General features: G+C 41.1%; 2 protein-coding genes across 3 annotated transcripts; both read left to right on the top strand.

Annotated features, from left to right (window-relative positions):
* The first annotated feature begins 3,436 nt into the window (after nt 1–3,436).
* ptgs1 (prostaglandin-endoperoxide synthase 1) lies at nt 3,437–9,314 on the top strand. Of its 2 annotated transcripts, none has more exons than XR_012963686.1 (12): nt 3,437–3,625; nt 4,648–4,683; nt 4,777–4,857; nt 5,243–5,359; nt 5,604–5,744; nt 5,905–6,048; nt 6,245–6,426; nt 6,683–6,766; nt 6,915–7,161; nt 7,430–7,716; nt 7,911–8,054; nt 8,268–8,399. XR_012963686.1 is itself a non-coding variant. In XM_076150608.1 (12 exons), the coding sequence occupies exons 2-12, from the start codon at nt 4,677–4,679 to the stop codon at nt 8,615–8,617; spliced, it is 1,788 nt and encodes a 595-aa protein (XP_076006723.1). In that variant the 5' UTR covers nt 3,437–3,625; nt 4,648–4,676; the 3' UTR covers nt 8,618–9,314. The 2 variants fall into 2 exon arrangements, 1 of the variants encoding a protein (XP_076006723.1); XM_076150608.1 differs by having other exon boundaries at nt 7,907–8,054; nt 8,268–9,314.
* Nucleotides 9,315–9,718: 404 nt separating this feature from the next.
* pmpca (peptidase, mitochondrial processing subunit alpha) lies at nt 9,719–14,882 on the top strand. The gene is made up of 13 exons (XM_076150980.1): nt 9,719–9,789; nt 10,358–10,563; nt 10,666–10,745; nt 11,380–11,462; nt 11,548–11,642; nt 11,735–11,835; nt 11,981–12,244; nt 12,441–12,533; nt 12,806–12,924; nt 13,053–13,143; nt 13,243–13,305; nt 13,401–13,545; nt 13,683–14,882. The coding sequence occupies exons 1-13, from the start codon at nt 9,743–9,745 to the stop codon at nt 13,850–13,852; spliced, it is 1,557 nt and encodes a 518-aa protein (XP_076007095.1). The 5' UTR covers nt 9,719–9,742; the 3' UTR covers nt 13,853–14,882.
* The last annotated feature ends 101 nt before the right edge of the window (nt 14,883–14,983 follow it).

Below are 14,983 nucleotides of genomic sequence, written 5' to 3'. Positions count from 1 at the left end.
CAGAGCGAGGCCCAGGCTCATTAAGAGCGGGAGCATGGCTTAACTAAACATCTTCTCCATAAAATAAATGCTTCCAGGTTACTCCCAGTCCAGGTTTCACTCCGAGGAGCATCTGATCTCAATTACAGGGAATGCTATAGGAAGCAACCAGCCTCGGTCTCCAGCCTACACCAACAACACCATGGCAACCAGCAGCATGTCTACACGCCCAGCGCAGAGAGAACTCCTTTTCAGGCACTTGTAAGGCGGGAAATGATTATTTGATAATCACTTCCTGATGTGTCTCGTTCTTTTTTAATATCAATCATGACCAACATGACTATGAAACGGAATGTAATAGAAACACACGCTGCTTTCTGGAGCCTCAGAAGTTAGTTGGTGAGAATTAAATGATGCATGATAATGTGCATTGCCAGGAACCACCTGATGGCTTCATTAAAACCAAAATTTAATCTAATAAATATATATATTTTTCAATATTACACAATACAGATGCCCACAGTTCACATCTTTAAAATTGCTTATGAAACTTCATTCGTCAAATAGTGGGAACAAATGTAAATGTCTCCAAATGGGTTTTTAGATTGAATAATATTGAAATAATGACATTATTTTGGGTGAGAGGGTAATTACACTGTTTCCAAGGAGACTGTAACCCATTTAATCCAATTCAACATTTTGTTATATTTCTAATGCCACCTTGTGGGCCTAACAGGTAGCAGCACCTTCTCTGTGGAAGCTGTAAAACTGATTATATTTTGTTTAATTATTTTCAGTCAGACTGCACACATGACGAGGGAACATCAACAAATAATGTAAATCTAAATGCTGATGCAGGGAGATGCCTGAGAGATAAAAGAGTTCCATGTATCAGTAAGTGTATAGAGATAAACCATAAGCACCAAATGTGTAAGGACCATCTCATTTTAAGAGTTTGTGTTAAAGGTTGCCAGTAGAATGGTAGACATTCTTGGCTGATCTACTGTGACAGAAGATGTATTGTTACACCAGCTGGATCATCTCTTTCTGGTAAAACCATAGGACTATGTACACACAGTTACACAGAGTTAAATAGTGATGTCATCCAGTTTGGGCTGAGTGTGAGCCATGACCACACACACACAAACACAAACACACACACACACACACACACACACACACACACACACACACACACACACACACACACACACACACACACACACTCCCTAAAAACGACAGGATGTGGAAAAGTAACGATTTCACTGCTGCCGTGGTTTCTGGGTCGGTTAGATGAGCGAGAGTTACTTGAACACTAAATGGTGGAAATGTCAAGATGTGGACCAGCTGCTGAGGACTCATGATGTCAAAGATGCAGGAGAAGAGGACACCTCCCTCATGATGAAGACCTCATGGGGCTGAGCGATGGGAGCTTTTCAGTGGCTGAACATGACAAATGAGAAAGACGGGTCCGGGTCAGACAGACACTGTATGACAGACAGACAGACAGACACGGGTCCGGGTCAGACAGACACTGTATGTCTGAGTCGCCTACATGCATATGTGATTCTAAAGGACACTGCTCATGGAAATGTCTTGGGTCATGTGTCTTACATAGAATACAGACCTGAGGCAGACTACTGTGTGCATTAGATAGATAGATACATTACATTACAATCATTTAGCAGACGCTTTTATCTAAAGCAACTTACTTTACATTACCACCCATTACAGAGGGGGGAGCAGTTCGGTGCCTTGCTCAGGGGCAGGGACTCAAACTGGCGACCCTCCGATTCCAAAGCATGAATTTGTTTTATTTTTGTTTTATGATTGTGACAGACTGTGTTAACACTAGAGTACCACTAGATAGTAGCAGAGACCAAGGAAGGTATAGCACGTACCAAGGAGTCAGATTGTTGTCAAATGTATAGATTGTAGTCAAATGTACAGAGAATGTACAGAGAAATGCGTGTGTGTGTGTGTGTGTGTGTGTGTGTGTGTGTGTGTGTGTGTGTGTGCCTGCCTGTGTGTTTGTTTGTTAAATTTTACTGTACAATATTTGCAATAGTTTATACTGTATAGATAGAAGGAATTAAACTGATAGACAAGAATATCTAATGAATAATTGTGAATTTAATCTTTTCCTTTAAACTAAATGCAGAAATCTTATCTCATCTTGGAATTCAGCACTTGTAAATGTGTCACGAGGACAGAAGCACTGAGATCACAGTAACATCATGCACATCATTTATCTTCAATTTCATAATGAAATGTTATGTACATTAAGCTAAGTCTGTTGTCACACAACTCTGCCTGCAGAAGAAGAAAAGCATTCAAAGTTTCTAGAATAAAGTCAATCCAATACATTATAGAGCATTTTAGCCTCAATTTCTGGGATTGTAGAGTTTTGTCAGTTGTTGTTCTTTATTAGAAGGTAAACTAAGATGTGGGTTATTCTGTGGAAAATTAGAGTTCACTCTTTCTTCTCAATAGACTAACATGTCAACATGACAACACATTTGTTTCCTTACAGATATGGAGCTCACTACATGGAGCTCTGTTCTAACAGGAAAGCGCCCCATTATTATCATTTTAGTTTTAGGCTTCCTGTCTCTGTTGGTTTGTGTTGGTGGGCAGTTTTTTGTCTTTAAATGATGTATTTGCTTAATCTGCCTGCCTCCACTGATAAGTGAATGATACTTTTGTTGTGAATGTTTCAGTATTTAGAGGAATAATGTGTTTTTTGGTTAGAAATATGCCATAGCTTTAGCAAACTAACTTTATCTAAGCACTCTGCAAAACACAATAAAAAACGTTTTAGTTCATGTATACAGTATTCACACTTGCAGAATGTTACCCTTGTACTTCTGCAAATGTGATGGAAGAACAGGAAGCCGTATAAATATGACAGTGGTAGAGATAGTGAGTGAGTATCCAAGTAGGTCACACTGTCTTTTACATTTCTTGTCAAGAGACTCTACTGTGTTTCTGGGAGTTCGGTTGCATTTCAACATATTGTCATCACTGCACCTGTAGATATTATATCAGGACGTATATAATCTTTGGCAAAGGGTAGGATGATATATCTTAACTTCATCACCAGGCCTGGACTTGGGTTCAGATGTGATCTAAGGGGTCCAGGGAAAGCTTTTTCTAGTTGTAGTCGCCCAGTCACATCATGCACACACCTACAGGTCTTTGCACTGTTAATGAATATCAGCTTTCTATAGGGGCCATTAAAGGTACAAGTTATAATGTTCATCATGCCTAGAGTGAATAGCCCTTCTAAGACTTAAGTTAAGAGAAATCCTGCATCACAGGCAGTATACATCCATTGTGCTCTTTGTTAACATAGAGCTGACAGTGACTGACAGGATGCAGAGGGAGGCGATTGTGAACTTTCTCGCTGTTGCTGTGCCGCCTGTGCTTCTGCTGATGTGTGAAAACACCTCAGTGATGTGAATTTACTGTATTTTAGGTGTTAATTTAGATTGTGTTACTGTATCTTTTTGGTTTAAATTTAGATCTTTACCACTTTTAGTCATATTTGACTGCATCCTTACACCAAACGGATGAGGCTTGGAGTAACTCACACACCACTTCAGCTGCTGTGAGGAGGACAAAGGGAAACCAGATCACCTCATTTGTAAGTGAAATGAACGTATGTGTGTGTCTTCAATGTTTAAAGGATGTGATGGTCGTGTCACCTGGGATCTGTATCAGTATGAGTTAGAATGCATTGTTTATCAAATGTAATATTATAAGGGGAATGATGAAGCTCAGTTTTAACCTCACATAAATTACATTGGGCTAAGTTAGTGTATCACTGCTTGGACTATTTTTTTGTCTTTATTGTTTGCATGTAAAATGTTGATTGAGTGGAGGCAATGAGGTTAAGTGAGATTCTAACCAGAATATTAACAAGCACCAACCTGACTGGAAATAACACTTAACCAAACATGATCATGTTTTCCTTTGATTGAAAGGAGTGCAGTTTATTATGTGTGTATGTCAGAGTGACTGAGCAAGGACACATGAGTTCATTTCCACTCTCACAGAGGGAACACCATGTTATTATCTCCATACAGCCTGTGGGTTTGTTAATGTGTCATAGTTGTAAGAGGCAGAAATGATTATCATGTTACAAGAGTAAATGTAGATATTATTCAATAGCTGGCCGCTCTGTAAATTTATTTATTTAGAAACAGTGAATAAACTATTTGGCACTTTGATTTTAGTGACCCTAGGCTGTAACAATATTTAATTGTAGACAAGCAAACAAATCATCATGGATTTAAACATAACCTCTTGGACGTAATGAGCCTCTTTTTAAACCATGTAGTAGTCTGCTGCTGTGCTGCTTTAAAAATGTAAGTACAGTATTCACAAGTCTAACCAAATGTAAAGAAAAGCAAGGAAACTAAATGTAAAAAGCTGAAATGCACAAAGCCACAAACATCCAAAAGTGTTCAGGAGAGTTGAGAGGCAAAATGTGAAAATGAGGATGTCCTGAAACAAACTGCAATTTGAATCTCTAAAATGTTACTTAAATTGCTTTTGCAGACTGTTAGAAATTGTAGTTACCGCCCAGTTGATCTCATTATAAAAACACCATGCAGCAACTAACACTCATAATCAAGCTCTAATCTGTTAAAATTACGCACACAGATAAAGTGGCAGGTGTTTCACTGAGAGCGATGAGAGGTGAGTCCTTCATCTAAACGCACTCTTTTATTATACAGACCTTGGTGTTTTCACACACTTTCAAAAATTATACATGTTCTTATTTTTATTTAGTGCTTCGCTTCATTCCCATCTGGGCCTTCACCCTCCTGTGCCTGATGGAGGACTCATCATGTGCTGATGACTCCAGTGTTGGTAAGCAGCTTCACTTCTCTCTTGTTCTCCTCACCCAGACTGCACAACGTCACCTCGGACTGAACTTGTTTTTTATATTTTCACATTCCTATTTTGAAACCTCTGGTGTAACAGAAGTGAAGGACAAAGCAGAAATTAAACTTTCAGGGTTTGAACCTGAACTTTGACGACTTTGACTATATGTTTTACACACACTTCTTCCTGTTTTATGGTATAAACATGCGGGTAAATAATGAAAACTCCCCCCTTTAAAAAGCTACTTTTTTTTACATTATAGTACAGCCCAGTAAGTTCATCTATGAAATCTGTAGCAACCCACACAGCAAATGCGGTAAATTTCATTCATTTACTGACTTATTCTCACTTTCCCGCTTCTTCTTTGCAGTGAATCCATGTTGCTACTTCCCGTGCGAGAATGGAGGCGTGTGTGTCAGATTTGGCTCTGATGGCTATGAGTGTGACTGCACCCGCACTGGCTACTATGGAAAAAACTGCAGTATTCGTAAGTAAACTTTACTGTATGTGCAAGTGTATATATACAGTAAATCAGGAATAATGAATGAAACTTGAGAGTATGGAAAGTAAAATGAAGGTCTGAGAATAGGGAACGACACCTGATATTGTTGGTGCTCTAGCATCATCTGGTGTTTGTGGTATGTAATTAAAAATAATGAAAATTGATCAACTCATCTTTGCTGAATGTGCTTTGTTCTCTGAATAATTGGTGCGCGTGTGTTTTTCCATAGCGGACTTCTGGATCAGGATCCAGCTCTTGGTCAAGCCCAGCACAGACACCACTCACTTCTTCCTCACCCACTTCCAATGGTTGTGGGACTTTGTTAACAACACTTTCCTGCGAGGCAAAATTATGAAATTGATGCTCACCCGTAAGTAGCCTGTCACAGTAGCGCAGACTGTCACACAATTGTATTTGGTCATTATAACGCAGCATGTGATATGTGTGGAAGATACAGATGGACACAATATTATCTTAACACTGTGCAGTCAGTGTATTGCTGACCCCTCTATGTTTTTGTCCTCCCAAAGTCAGAACCCACCTCATTCCAACCCCTCCGACTTACAATAGCAAGTATAACTACCTCAGCTGGGAGTCCTACTACAACCTCACCTTCTACACCCGCCTCCTACCTCCCATTCCTGAGGACTGCCCTTTGCCAATGGGGACTAAAGGTGAGACCGGAGCATAAGCACACAAGTATAAACCAGATGAAAGTACATGAACTAGTTTCTCTGTGTTTATGAGGCATGGATTCTGGATCAGCAGCAGCATAATTTGTTAGAACAACTGACCGCGACTGAGACAAAGGCAGTTGTGACTGACTTTGAAGTTCATTCATTGTAAAAGGGTTTTTCTCTTCCTCTCTAGGCAAAGCTGTCCTCCCTGATCCCAAGTTGATTTCTCAACATTTCTTAAAGAGGACAAAATTCAGACCAGAGCCCCAGGGAACGAATGTGATGTTTGGTTTCATGGCCCAGCACTTCACCCACATGTTCTTCAGGACAGATCACATTTTGGGAGCGATTTACACCAAAGCATTAGGACATGGGGTGAGATACAGAATGTAGCCAGGACTCTTACTAAATGAGTGTTAAGAATAATGCATTTGTTCTATGTACATTACAGGTTTGACAGTTTACTGATCAATCAACCTATAATAAAATGTTTAAATCAATAAATATGAATAAATATGTAAAATGTGTCCCCATGACAATGGGTTATCGCATGATTGCACCCAAATTCTTGCTGGGAGCCATTTATTTGTGTCAGACTTCATTCCCTACATATTACTAATGTCCCACTCAGGTTGATGCTGGAAATATCTATGGAGATAACCTTGAACGACAGCACCTCCTACGACTTCGCAAAGATGGAAAGATGAAATATAAGGTTTTGAAAACATTAATAACTTCAGATGTTGCATCATCCCATTGAAGAGAGTAGACTTAAAGCAAAAACATGTATTATTTTATCTGTGTTTAAATATTTTATTTATATAATATAATCAAGCATAATCTTCTCTCACGTTTGTCTGCAGGTGCTAAATGGTGAGATGTACCCGCCTACAGTTCTGGATGCTCCTGTGAAAATGTATTACCCTAAACATGTCCCAGATGAGCATCGTCTGGCCATTGGTCATGAGCACTTTGGCTTGGTGCCAGGTCTGTGCATGTACGCCACCCTTTGGCTGAGGGAGCATAACCGCATCTGTGACATCCTGAAGGCAGAACATCCCACCTGGGATGATGAGCAGCTCTTCCAGACCTCCAGACTCATCATTATCGGTGAGGGCTGCTGGGTCATAGGCAGTTCAGGGTTTAGGGTTCAGGGAAACGTTTAGTTCAAATCCATTGTGGGTTCAGATAGACTTAAATTTTAATTATTACAAATGCTGAGTTCTAAACTTGAAATCACATGGATTGACAGGTAATCAGTACTTTATATTATGTTTGTTCTAGTTTCAAGTAAAAACAACCACCTTTCCTTTAATAGGTTTCATATGGCAGGAAGTGTGTAAAACATTCACTTTTCTTTTTAATCTGTGTCCCCAAGGAGAGATCATCCACATTATAATTGAAGAGTACGTGCAGCAGCTGAGTGGTTACAATCTGAAGCTGCTGTTTGACCCCACACTGCTCTTCAATGAACAGTTTCAATACACCAACCGCATTGCCATGGAGTTCGTCCAACTGTACCACTGGCACCAACTGATGCCTGACACCTTCCTCATTGATGGAGATGAAATCCCATTAGGAGAGTTTCTGTACAACACCACAATTCTGACACATTACGGCATCGAGAAACTTGTGGATTCCTTTTCTCGACAGCATGCAGGACAGGTAGAGGAACTAAAGAATTGGTCATGTGGTTTACGTGCAGCTTAGGTGCTTTTGGGGGATTTGGGAGAATTCAAACCAACAACTTCATGTAGAGGAACTTTGAATCTCTTTTCCCTGTTTGTTTCTTGTGTCTCGTCCTTTAAAGTGTGAAAGCTTCCTGAATGATGGCTTGTCTTTCTCTGTCTACCAGATAGGTGGTGGTCACAATTCTCCTGCACAACTACTTTATGTGGCAGAGTTAAGCCTCAACGATTCCAGAGAAGGACGTATACAATCCTTCAACCAATACAGGAAGAAGTTTGAGCTCAAACCATACTCATCTTTTCATGAATTTACAGGTGAGCAGGAGCAGCACTGTATTAATAACAAGAGAAATGTTCCGTTATTGATTTGTGTGAGCCATATATGAGGGATCAACCTCTCATTATTTCTAATGTTTCTTTATGATCAATGTAACACATTTGATATAAAACTATAATCATATAGGTGCGGTGGTTGGTTGATTTTCCAACATTAATGCTGAACGTGGTTAATTGATCTTTTTCAAACAGATGACGAGGAAATGGCCGAAGAATTGGAGGAGCTCTACGGAGACATAGATGCTTTGGAATTTTTTCCTGGTATCATGCTAGAGAAGACGCGTCCTAACAGCATCTTTGGTGAAAGCATGATGGAGATGGGTGCTCCGTTCTCCCTGAAAGGCCTGATGGGAAATGCTATCTGCTCCCCACAATACTGGAAGCCCAGCACCTTTGGAGGAGAGACAGGCTTCAATATTGTCAAAACAGCTACTTTGAAGAAACTGGTGTGCAACAACACCAAGTGGTGTCCATACGTGTCCTACCATGTTCCACGCAACCAGGAAGAGGCAGAACCACGGAAACCATCAACTGAACTTTAAACAACTTTAGGCCCGGTGATCTGTAGGGGGGTTATTATTATGGATTATTATGACCATTATTGCAAATGAAAATAGTTTGTATGCACCAATGTTGTACTTTGTCCAGATTGTCAGATGAGTGAGTCAGAGGAGTGAGTGTGAGGCTGAAGTCATGGTTGCATCTTGCTGCTGAGAGTACCAATGAGTTAAATTAAACCTATACAATGTATGTAATCATGTATTCTTGATCAATCAATCAACTAAGCATTAACAACCTAAAATGACTCATCATTGCTTGTTTTAATTAGTGTTTGTGATGCTTCATGATTCAGTCATGTAAATTATACAAATTAAAAAAAAACAGATTATAATCTTAATATGGTATGTGGCTGTATGGTATTTCCCCCCTTTCTGTTAGTTATGATATTAGTAGTTTGTTGTCCCTCTCTCTGTCTTCCAGGATGTGGTACATTGTTTTGTATGGATTTTAATTTCTCAGTAAAAAGGTTTGAGTGAAAAGCACATAAATTCTCTTCTGTGACCAGGTGCTACAGCAATACCTACTGTGAGCATGTGTTGTTAATGTATGTATCACTGCTACTGCTAGTTTCAGTGCTACAACCGTGTGACCTCAACAAATGTTGACAGTTGTTTTACTGGTTTGTTTCTCTTCACTCACTAAGATTTACGTTCCCTGTATTACTGTATTAAAACTACATTGGAGACATAACTCTGCTGTCAATATTTGTACATTTTTACTCACCTTGTTGGAAAATGTGAATAATCTCTCTGAAAATATACAAGAATATGAATCAATCAGTATTTCAATATAGTCAGATACACTCAGTTAATCGTGTTTAAGATCCTAATTGGTCCCTTTAGAGCACAGAAATCAACAGTTTCCAGGTATATTTAATGGTTGATATTAAAATGAATGAACACATATAATCTATAGTCACTGTTGGGTATGTGTGTCAAAAAACGCAAAAGTGAATGTCTGGTTCAGTTTTTGTAGCTGCCGGCAAGATGGAATGACGTCATCAGAGCGTCACCTAGTCGCCGTCGCTGTGTAGGGTTCAGAGGAGGAAGTGCAAACAGAAAAGTTTCATTAGTTTCCGGGTTGCATTTCGTCACAGAGGAGCCAAGATGGCGGCGCACATGTCGAGGTGCAAAACCTGGAGTCGTGTTCAAAGGTAACGAACCTTCTATTGCAAGTGTTTGCACTAATAAGCGCGCGGGGGTTTGACAACTACACCGCCGAGCTGCACGTGGGAGGTTCCGTGTCACGTGACCGGCGCGACATTTTACACCCTCGTCATGTTAGCTCACTCAGTTAGCATGGTAGCAAGTGTTCGCTGTCACTTACACACTGGAAGTTCAACGCACCTGTCACTCACCTGCGTTACTAAATGTTCATGAACGTGTTTATCAAGCTTTGTTGTGAGTGACGAGCGTAAATAAACATGTTAAGTTTCATTGAATGGTCTGTTCCTTGAGTTTCAGTCGCCACAGTCACTTTTACATCACCATGTTACGTCAAATGTGTACTAACTACATGTAACATCAGCTTAAAAGCACGTTTAGTACTTTTGTGTGTTATTTAGAACCGCATTTCCTGACAAAACATGGAAATAAATGAGATGAAAAGAAACTACCTGACGTCAAGTTTATTATGGTCTTACATTTGAATACATTTGTGTTTATCTCCATATTCCATTTCTCATCATAAAGATGTTGTCTTCTCTTCCCTTTTGGTTGAAGGTTTGGAATGGCCGCTTACAGGAGGTACAGCAGCAGCGGTGGCGGCTACCCCAACATCTCTCTGTCCACCCAGTTGCCCGGCATCCCTAAGCCGGTGTTTGCGTCCGTGGACGGCCAGGAGAAGTATGAGACCAAGATCACCACTTTGGAAAACGGCCTTAAAGTAGCGTCTCAAGACAAGTTTGGTCAATTCTGCACCGTTGGAAGTAAGTTGAAGTCGTGATAAGGAAACGCTTTGCTCTGAACACGTTTAGAACCTGATGAGGCAGATAAAATGTGGATGATTTCTTTCTTTCTCTCCCTCTTAGTTTTAGTAAACTCTGGATCCAGACATGAAGCAAAGTATCCCAGTGGAATAGCTCACTTCTTAGAGAAACTCGCCTTTTCTGTAAGTAATTAGTCGTTACTCTTGACATGTAATAGGCCATAGAAGGTATTTTAATTTCCTTTTATTTTGAAGGATAAAAGGAAATCCCAGTCAGTGTCACTGGATTTAGGTCACAGCAGACTTTGGCTCTGTTGGCTTGTGAATGCAAAACTAAGTATAAGATGTTATAAAAGATGGTGTGACACAACCATGTCCGCTTGTTCATCAGCGGATTAGTTTTCTGAAGATTTCCTAATATCTTTTTCTTTGTGTCTGCATTTCTGCCAAACGTTTATACTATCATACTACTACCTGTGCCCTTTCTGCTGAAAATGCAGATTTTTAGAGCAGAGAATTTTATCTTCCTTTGACGATTTCTAACGTCTATTTGGCTTTCACACCAGAGGAATTGGCTCATTATTGTGATGATTTTCATTGGCCTTTGACAGTTAATACCCACCTCCTCCTGCATGAGCAAAGTACAGACTTGGAGATTAAAGAAACTGCGATCTGTTTGGCTATAAACTTGAGTATGAAACGCAAAAGTTTGCAGAATTGATACGAAGCATTGATTTGCCTCTGTTCCCGTCTACAATCAGTACCAGTGTTTGTGTACCTGCGAGCTGCTTTTGACAACAATCCTCTGCATCTTCAGTCTACAGCTCAGTATGGGAGCAGAGATGAAATCCTCCTCACGCTGGAAAAACATGGAGGGATATGTGACTGCCAAACATCGAGGTAAAGTTCAGTCTAAAATGGCTTTTCTTTTGTGAATGTAGCCTAGATGTGTTGTGTGCATAACGTCCTCCATCTGGCCGTGCAGAGACACCACCATGTACGCAGTGTCTGCTGAGGTGAAGGGTCTGGAGACGGTGGTCAGTCTGCTCTCTGATGCTGTCCTACAGCCGCGCCTGCTGGGTAAACTCTCGCCCCACACAGTCTGAGTGACATGTCTTTCCCCACTGATTCAGCTGCTTATTGAGATGCACCTTGCATGTGTTTGTGCGTAGATGAAGAGATTGACATGACCAAAATGGCGGTACGCTTCGAGTTAGAAGACCTGAACATGCGGCCGGATCCTGAGCCCTTACTGACAGAGATGATCCACGCTGTGAGTCACACTGTTGATTTGCAACACCAGTTGTGTGCTGTAGTGACACCAAGAAGAATCACTCTTACGCTTTGAGTTGGTGCCTATAAGAGTGAGCCATCTTCTTTCCCTCTCACATCATCTTGACGAGTCTTCCTGTTTCCAGGCGGCGTATCGAGGCAACACGGTCGGCCTTCCTCGCTTTTGCCCAGCAGACAACGTGGACACCATTGACAAGAAAGTGCTACACAACTACCTGAGCAACTACTACCGTCCCGAGCGCATGGTGCTGGCCGGCGTGGGGATCGAGCACGAGCAGCTGGTGGAATGCGCCAGGAAGTTCCTACTGGACGCCAGGCCTGTGTGGGGAACGGGTATATCAGCCAACGTGGACCTGTCGGTAGCGCAGTACACAGGCGGGATTGTAAAGGTTATTAATCCATTTGGTCTTTCACATATAATGTTTCCCTGCCTAATGCACTTGGCCTTTTACCAGCTCAGCAGTGAGTAAACCCTTTTTGGCAATGAACTGAGAGAGAAATCAGAAAAAAAGATTGTGATGTAATGATACTGCGCCTAGTGAGGCTTTAAGGTGGAATGTTAACGGTCTGTTTTGATCCCGTTAGATGGAGAAAGACATGTCGGACGTGAGCCTGGGCCCGGCCCCCATCCCGGAGCTCACACACATCATGATCGGCCTGGAGAGCTGCTCTTTCCTGGTGGGTGAAAAACCTTTATGAAGCCTTCAAATCATGACCTCTACCCATCAGCAAGTCAACAAAACCCTCAAAGTGTCTTTAACTTTGTTGCTTCATCTGAGCAACATAGAAAAAAAAATTCATTCAAGTATTCAATACGTTAGGACTAAGATGACTACTTTGCATTTTAAGCTGTAACTAGCAAATGTTTGGCAATTTTGTCTGATAAATGAATTATGAGTTTGAGAGTTTTGTCCATCCAACTAACCATTTCTTTACTATTTGTCATACAGGAGGAGGACTTCATCCCGTTTGCGGTGCTTAACATGATGATGGGTGGAGGCGGCTCCTTTTCTGCAGGAGGACCTGGGAAAGGCATGTTCACTCGTCTGTACCTGAACGTGCTCAACAGGTGAACGTCTAACAAACTCCTCGTGGCTTTACAGGATCCTCACAGTACCTTGTAGCTCACAAGACTTTGGGTTTTATCATTTTCGCCAGTTTTGCTGATTGTCATGCTGTGTCTCGTCCTTTCCGCAGGCATCACTGGATGTACAATGCCACCTCCTACCATCACAGCTACGAGGATAGTGGCCTTCTGTGCATCCATGCCAGTGCTGATCCCAGACAGGTTGGTGAACTAGAGAGCAGCAGATTCATTGTTTGTAAGGTCTTTGTGGGTCTTTGTTGATTCATATCCAGCCTTCACATCATATACATTTGTCTCCAGGTACGGGACATGGTGGAGATCATAACTCAAGAGTTTGTTCAGATGACTGGAAATGCAGGCGAGGTAATAAATTGGTCACTTAAAGTGTTTCCACAAGCTCAACAAACAATGAGACGATGTGACATTCACAGAATCTTTTGCTTGATTTCTGAATCCAGATGGAGCTGGAACGGGCCAAGACGCAGCTCAAGTCCATGTTGATGATGAACCTCGAGTCACGTCCAGTTGTTTTTGAAGATGTTGGTCGCCAAGTTCTTTCCACAGGAAAGAGAAAGCTGCCACATGAACTATGTTCACTAATAAGTGAGTATTGAGGCTAATCTGTCATTTGTGGTGATTAACAAAGCTTTTTTAAATCATCTGAATGTATTACTTGTTAGTAATATCATGTCAGAATTGCTGTTGTTGCAAAGCTTACTACCTTATTTCCTGCTTCTCAGGCCACGTGACAGCCAGCGACATTAAGAGAGTGACCACCAAGATGCTGCGCAGCAAACCAGCAGTAGCAGCTCTGGGAGACCTGACAGAGCTGCCCTCGTATGAACACATCCAGGCTGCTCTGTCCAGCAAGGACGGACGGCTGCCCCGCATGTATCGCCTCTTCCGATAGACCTTATCCCCATTTCGCCAGGTACCACTGGCAAATGGACACTGTCAATAAACTGGACTGGAAGCTTTCAACAGTGGCCCCTCCCAGCTCAGAACCGCACACAGCTCTCTCTGGAGACACACTGAACCGCAGAGTGCGGATTTTTTAAAGTAAAGTTAGATTTTTTTCGTCTCTACCTTCATTATTACAATTAGTATATGTATTTATTCTTCGCTGGCGGGAAGCCCCATTTCGGTATTTCCAGAAAAGGTTTGCAGTTTGGATTTAAAGGGATGGTTTACCCAAAAAACAGCTTATTCACTTACTTGCTCTTACTTTAAAGTCGATGAATGAATGACATTACATTTCGTACATGTACATTCATCTTTACAAATATTAAAATAGACTTCCTCCCCTAAACAAACAATAACACAAACACCAAAATCATATCAAACCCGGCAAACCGAAGTTGGTGAGGTTATGTGTTTGGCATTTAATCATGCGATTGTCTTACAGTCAGTTTAAGCTACCGTCACACGCACCGGGTGTATATTCTATGAACAAGTGATTCATATAAATTCCATCCATGTTGTTTTACTGCATGTTTTGACCTTAATCAAGAGTATTGACTGAAATGTGAGAACAGTTCCATCTAAATGTACCGACGGCAAACTGTTTTTTCAATACAGTCAGGTTGGGTCACTGCTGGTGAGCACAGATGGCGAGCGGCTAACATCTCAGCAGTGTCTCAGGTTAATGGAACTACGAGCGACTATTTCCTTCTAAAACTTAAGTTTCACCGGGCGTGTTGCCTTTTTTCTTTTTTTTTAATGTATTGTCAAAATGTGGAGGAAACGGTTTCTATTCAAATAAAGCACTTCAGAGTGTCTCCTCCAAAGCAAAGGAGAAGTCAGGATTGGTGTGACCAAACCTGCAACAGCAGCCATGTACTCATCACGTGTCCAGACAGTAGTGATGTCATTTCTGTTACTTTCACATCTCGGAGGTATTGTAAAGCTCTTATCTGAAAATGAAAAAATATTTCACTTTGTATTGTGTATTGTTGTTGTTGTTACAGGTTATCAAAGCACAGATCTCCTCTCTATTCAACTACATGTGCAGGCACTCTGTCACATAACAAAGCAAACTCAT

This window comes from Genypterus blacodes, unplaced genomic scaffold, assembly GCF_046128005.1.
Source record: "Genypterus blacodes isolate CSIRO-AG114 ecotype Tasmania unplaced genomic scaffold, CSIRO-AGI_Gbla_v1 ptg000053l_1, whole genome shotgun sequence".
NCBI lineage: Eukaryota > Metazoa > Chordata > Actinopteri > Ophidiiformes > Ophidiidae > Genypterus > Genypterus blacodes.
This window is presented reverse-complemented; position numbering and strand designations above follow the sequence as displayed.

Excerpts from the sequence above, each read along its gene's own strand:
- ptgs1 (XM_076150608.1), top strand. Across the intron at positions 5,745-5,904 it reads TATGAAATTGATGCTCACCC|TCAGAACCCACCTCATTCCA; the intron begins GTAAGTAGCCTG and ends GTCCTCCCAAAG. Across the intron at positions 6,767-6,914 it reads ATGGAAAGATGAAATATAAG|GTGCTAAATGGTGAGATGTA; the intron begins GTTTTGAAAACA and ends GTTTGTCTGCAG.
- pmpca (XM_076150980.1), top strand. The coding sequence starts at position 9,743 with ATGGCGGCGCACATGTCGAGGTGCAAAACCTGGAGTCGTGTTCAAAG. Across the intron at positions 11,463-11,547 it reads TGTGACTGCCAAACATCGAG|AGACACCACCATGTACGCAG; the intron begins GTAAAGTTCAGT and ends CTGGCCGTGCAG. Across the intron at positions 12,534-12,805 it reads TGGAGAGCTGCTCTTTCCTG|GAGGAGGACTTCATCCCGTT; the intron begins GTGGGTGAAAAA and ends TTTGTCATACAG.